This window comes from Thalassophryne amazonica, chromosome 14 (assembly GCF_902500255.1).
Source record: "Thalassophryne amazonica chromosome 14, fThaAma1.1, whole genome shotgun sequence".
In the NCBI taxonomy this organism is placed as follows: Eukaryota; Metazoa; Chordata; class Actinopteri; order Batrachoidiformes; family Batrachoididae; genus Thalassophryne; species Thalassophryne amazonica.
The window spans coordinates 21,178,580-21,183,222 of record NC_047116.1 but is presented as its reverse complement, the minus strand read 5'-3'; the positions used below and the strand labels follow the sequence as shown (position 1 = coordinate 21,183,222).

At 40.5% G+C, this 4,643-nt stretch overlaps 1 protein-coding gene across 1 annotated transcript; it reads left to right on the top strand.

Annotated features, from left to right (window-relative positions):
* Nucleotides 1-3,470: 3,470 nt before the first annotated feature.
* LOC117524623 (dynein light chain roadblock-type 2-like) lies at nt 3,471-4,146 on the top strand. The gene is made up of 3 exons (XM_034186436.1): nt 3,471-3,688; nt 3,764-3,931; nt 4,014-4,146. Exons 1-3 carry the CDS (start codon nt 3,574-3,576, stop codon nt 4,058-4,060), a joined length of 330 nt encoding a protein of 109 aa, XP_034042327.1. The 5' UTR covers nt 3,471-3,573; the 3' UTR covers nt 4,061-4,146.
* The last annotated feature ends 497 nt before the right edge of the window (nt 4,147-4,643 follow it).

Genomic DNA, 4,643 nt, shown 5'->3' with positions numbered 1-4,643 from the left:
GACACTTTTAGGATTAGGCCTAGAGAGCCTCAGCTCACAGCGCCCTCTAGAGTCACTCACTGCACATTACATAGTGAAACCCTCCTTTGATTTATGCAGGGAAATACATATATAGTCTTATTAGTGGCTTTATTAGAAAGCGTGAGTGTGAAAAAGCAGAGTGAAGCGACTGAGAATCAGCACCTCCAAATCTGAGACCAAGGTCCTCGCTCAAGGGTGGATTGCCCCCTCTGGGTCAGGGTAGAGTTATTGCCTCAAGTAGAAGAGTTGAAGTATCTCAGGGTCTTGTTCGCGAGTGGGGGTAAGTTGGAACGTGAAATCAATAGACGGATTGGGGAGGCATCTGACTTTTTCTGGACGTTGAACTTATTGTGAAGAAGGAGCTGATTGATTGGCGCTCCTATGAGGGTAAATCAATGAGGTCTTGCCCCAAGTGAAGGAGTTCAAGTATCTTGGGGTCTTGTTCACAAGTGAGGGGACAATGGGATGTGAGATTGGCCAGAGAATCAACACAGCAGGGATGGTGTTGCAAGCGCTCTACCATACTGTTATGACAAAAGCCAAAACGCTAAGCTCTCGATCTACTAGTCAGTCTTTATTCCCATTCCCACCTATGGTCATGAGGGTTGGATCATGACAGAAAGAACTATATTGCGGGTACAAGTGGCCGAAATGGACTTCCTATGGAGGGTGGCTGGTGTTTCCCTTAGAGATAGGGTGAGAAGCTCGGTCATCCGTGAGGAGCTCGGAGTAGCGCCACTGCTCCTTCGCGTTGAGAGTAGTCAGCTGAGGTGGTTCCGGCATGTGGTAAGGACGCACCTGGGTGCCTCCCTAGGGAGGTGTTCAGGCATGTTCAGCTGGGAGGAGACCCCGGAGAAGACCCAGAACTAGGTGAAGAGATTATATCTCCATACTGGCCTGGGAACGCCTCGGGATCCCCCGGTCAAAGGTGGTTAATGTGGCCCGGGAAAGGGAAATTTGGGGTTCCCTGTTGGAGCTGTTGCCATTGCAACCTGATTCCGGATAAGCAGTTGAAGATGAGTGAGTGATTTACGCTCCTGTCCTCACTGATGGTCATGAACATTGAGTAATAACAAAAGAATAAGGCCGCGGATACAAATGGTGGAATAAGATTCTTCTGTCTGGTATCCGGGCTTACACTCTAGGACAGGGTGAGAAGGTCGACTGTCCCGGAGTAGAGCCGCTGTTTCTTCACATTGAAAGGAGCCAGTTGAGGATGTTCAGGCATCTAGTGAGGATGCCCTAGGGAGGTCTTCTCCATAGGGGGGTCTTCCAGGCACATCCAACTAGAAAAAAGCCCTGGAGAAGACCCAGAAGGGATTAAATCTCCCAGCTGGTCTGGAAACACCTTGGGATTCACCAGGAAGAGTTAGAGGACTTGGCCAAAGATAGGGAAGTGTGGGATGAGCTACTTGGTCTGCTGCCAATAAGACCTGGGCCCATATGTGCCCATTAAACCTTACAATATTAATCAAATCTTTTAAACGTGTCTCACTTTAAAATGTAAACATAACAAAATAGCAAGTAAAATCGTATCATGTAGTTAATGTAATATTGCAAAATAAACACTGTGTATTTGGATTACACTTATTTGTTGTGATCTAAATATTAGTGGTAGTAATTAAACCCGCTCTCTGATGCTTTTATTTTAAGTGAACAAGAAAAAAGCAACAATACAGTGAGATCTGTTTTTTTTCTGTTTGCGTTTGGTTTCTATAGCAACGGAATCACACAGAGGCTGGTGATGAAGCCTTGAGGCTTTCCGGTTGTGCGCTTCATTCAGCTAGTCAGACACCTGCTAGTCAAACAAATTCACTCCAGAAAACGCTGACGTTTTTCCGGAGACCCGTGTGTCATGTAAAGGTCTCCATACTTGTTGATAATTTGCTGAAAAGAACTTTTATGATGGTGAAACCTTTTTCGCGCAGAAGTTTCATCATCCGCAAAAACGATACAAAGCTTCGGTGAAAAGTGTCCTTGTACTCGACGCGCGCGCTTCGAAGGAAAAAATAAAAACGTGTAGAAAGCTTGAAGAGCAGGACCAGACATGGTAGGAATTAAACGTGCACATCTATTTAGTCGTAAACGTTTCTAATACATTTTTTTTCCTGTTGTATAATACAACCACCAAGCTGCACTGTTTCTAAATTGTGATGGGATCGTTTGAATCAACCGACGTCCATGTACTTTATTAGAATGGAATGTTTTTACAATTTTTACAATAACTGTAAACGTTCCTCTCATTGTACTAAGTTTTATGCTTCATTAGTCAGTTTTTAATGCTGTATTGTTTTTACGTGCCTGTATTTTGTTGCCAAATAAATCAATTTTTTTACCACTATCTATCTATCTATCTATCTATCTATCTATCTATCTATCTATCTATCTATCTATCTATCTATCTATCTATCTATCTATCTATCTATCTATCTATCTATCTATCTATCTATCTATCTATCTATCTATCTGTCTGTCTGTCTGTCTGTCTGTCTGTCTGTCTGTCTGTCTGGCTGTCTGTCTGTCTGTCTGTATTTGGATAGTGACAGTTTTTGTAATTTTGACTACACTATCACAACAGAGTTGAAATGAAACCAGGATGTGCTTGTAGTACAGATTCTTGGCTATAATCACATTAGTTAATACTTACAGCATTTTTTTTTAAATATACATTCAAACCATTTTCACAGCCCATAAGTAACTAAGACAAATTTCAGGATTATATTTTGGCAGTTACTATTCATACATAGCTCTATTCATATAGTAAAATACTATTTGTACGTAGTGCCACTCTCATTGGTAAATATATAGGTCATGTGATTATGAGGCTATGTACTTGTACATGTATTTGCTATTGATACATAGATTCCTAAACTTCGTTAGCCACAACCACTAATCCTAACCATAACCACTAACCTTAACCACAACAACTCCTAAATATAATCCCTAAATAACAAGGCTGCATTATGTACGAATAGAATTTGACATTATTAATACGGATACGTACGAATAGCCACTTATATTTAACCTTGAATAATAATGCTGGTTTGTGCAGTTTTTTTTAACACTGATTTGCTTCTTCTCCGGGTTCATTCATTTAATTGAATTAAAAACAATATTAGTTAAATGAAAGTTCAAGTTGGCCCTGCGATGGACTGGCCTTTTACCCAATGACCACTGGGATGGGCTCCACCAAACAACCTGTCATGTGGCTCCCAGATACATTTGAACATACGTTGACTCATCACCTGTCATTTTAGTGTAGCTAGCAGAATATTTCATTAGACATGGCTATAGGTATGAATATTTACCCCAAGTGGGTGTGGTTACACTTATGAAATGTTTCCATGCATGGCTGGTGGTAGTGTAAATGGGTACATCTTTGACTGTGGAAGTGAAATGGACTGGCAACCTGTCCAGGGGGAGTTGTAGACTCTTAACCGCTTCATGCTACGGAATCCGGAGATAAGCACTGGCACTAATGGGCCTCTCAGGGCTTACGGTATATAGGACTTACATTTCTCTTTTTCATTGTCATATGCAGTGCTATTATAGATGTCTTCAAATTTAAAGTTAAATTACTTTATTTTGCAGGGTGATGTTGAGGAAACACTGAAGAGGATTGAAGCACATGAAGGTGTAATTGGAACAGTTGTGGTCAATACTAAAGGTTAGTCACAACATGAAGATCTAACATTAGTCTCTCTCCACAAAACCTTTTGTATAATCTTTGTGTGTTTTTTAGGAATTATCATGAGAACAAGTTTAGATAATTGCACAGCAGCTCAGTACGCCTCACTTTTTCGTCAGCTCATGATCAAAGCCAGGGACACCGTCAGGGACATTGACCCTCAAAATGACCTCACATTCCTCCGTATCCGCTCAGATAAACATGAGATTATGGTTTCATCAGGTAAGTGTGGTGATATTTGCATTAGCATCACAGTTTCCACTTGTGATCTCACCTAACAATTTCCTCTTTTATAATTCTGCAGACAACGGCTTTCTGGTGATAGTCATCCAGGAACTGCAAAGGGGATAGCTGCTGGTCTTTCCACCAGAGTCAGCCTTCTTGACAGTGCACTCAAACTTCTATAACTTCTATACATAGATTTCTGGTGCAGTTCAGTGTTTTATCAATTTGCCACAGCCATATTTTTCACATTCCACTGTAAATATAAAACTGAAAAGTTGTACACATAAACTCCAGGTGTGTTTTCTGATGTTAATGTGTGTATGTTGGGCACTCTCTGAGTTATGAAGTAGACAGACAGATAGATAGATAGATAAATACTTTAATGATCCAAAAGGAAATTTAATCACCCCATAGCTCAAAACACATACTTATACAGTACATTCAACACACACAAGGACAAGGAAAAAGCACAAACACCAATAGAATGGACATTCATTGTGAGGGTACATTCCATGTTCAGTCACTGTAAGTACATCAGTAGCGGAGCAGTGCAAAGGGTGGGTCAATGTGTCCATACTATAGGTCTATAGGGATGAATCTTAAAAACACAGTAAGTATTTTCAATGCATTAAAAATTCTAATAAATAGATGAATAAATATAAAAAAAAGTCAGGAACTCAAACTCAATAATCCATATTTCCCTGCCCCT

Coding starts and splice junctions, on each gene's coding strand:
- LOC117524623 (XM_034186436.1), top strand. CDS start 3,574: ATGTCTTCAAATTTAAAGTTAAATTACTTTATTTTGCAGGGTGATGTT. Junction 3,689..3,763: donor AGTTGTGGTCAATACTAAAG/GTTAGTCACAAC, acceptor TGTGTTTTTTAG/GAATTATCATGAGAACAAGT. Junction 3,932..4,013: donor TGAGATTATGGTTTCATCAG/GTAAGTGTGGTG, acceptor ATAATTCTGCAG/ACAACGGCTTTCTGGTGATA.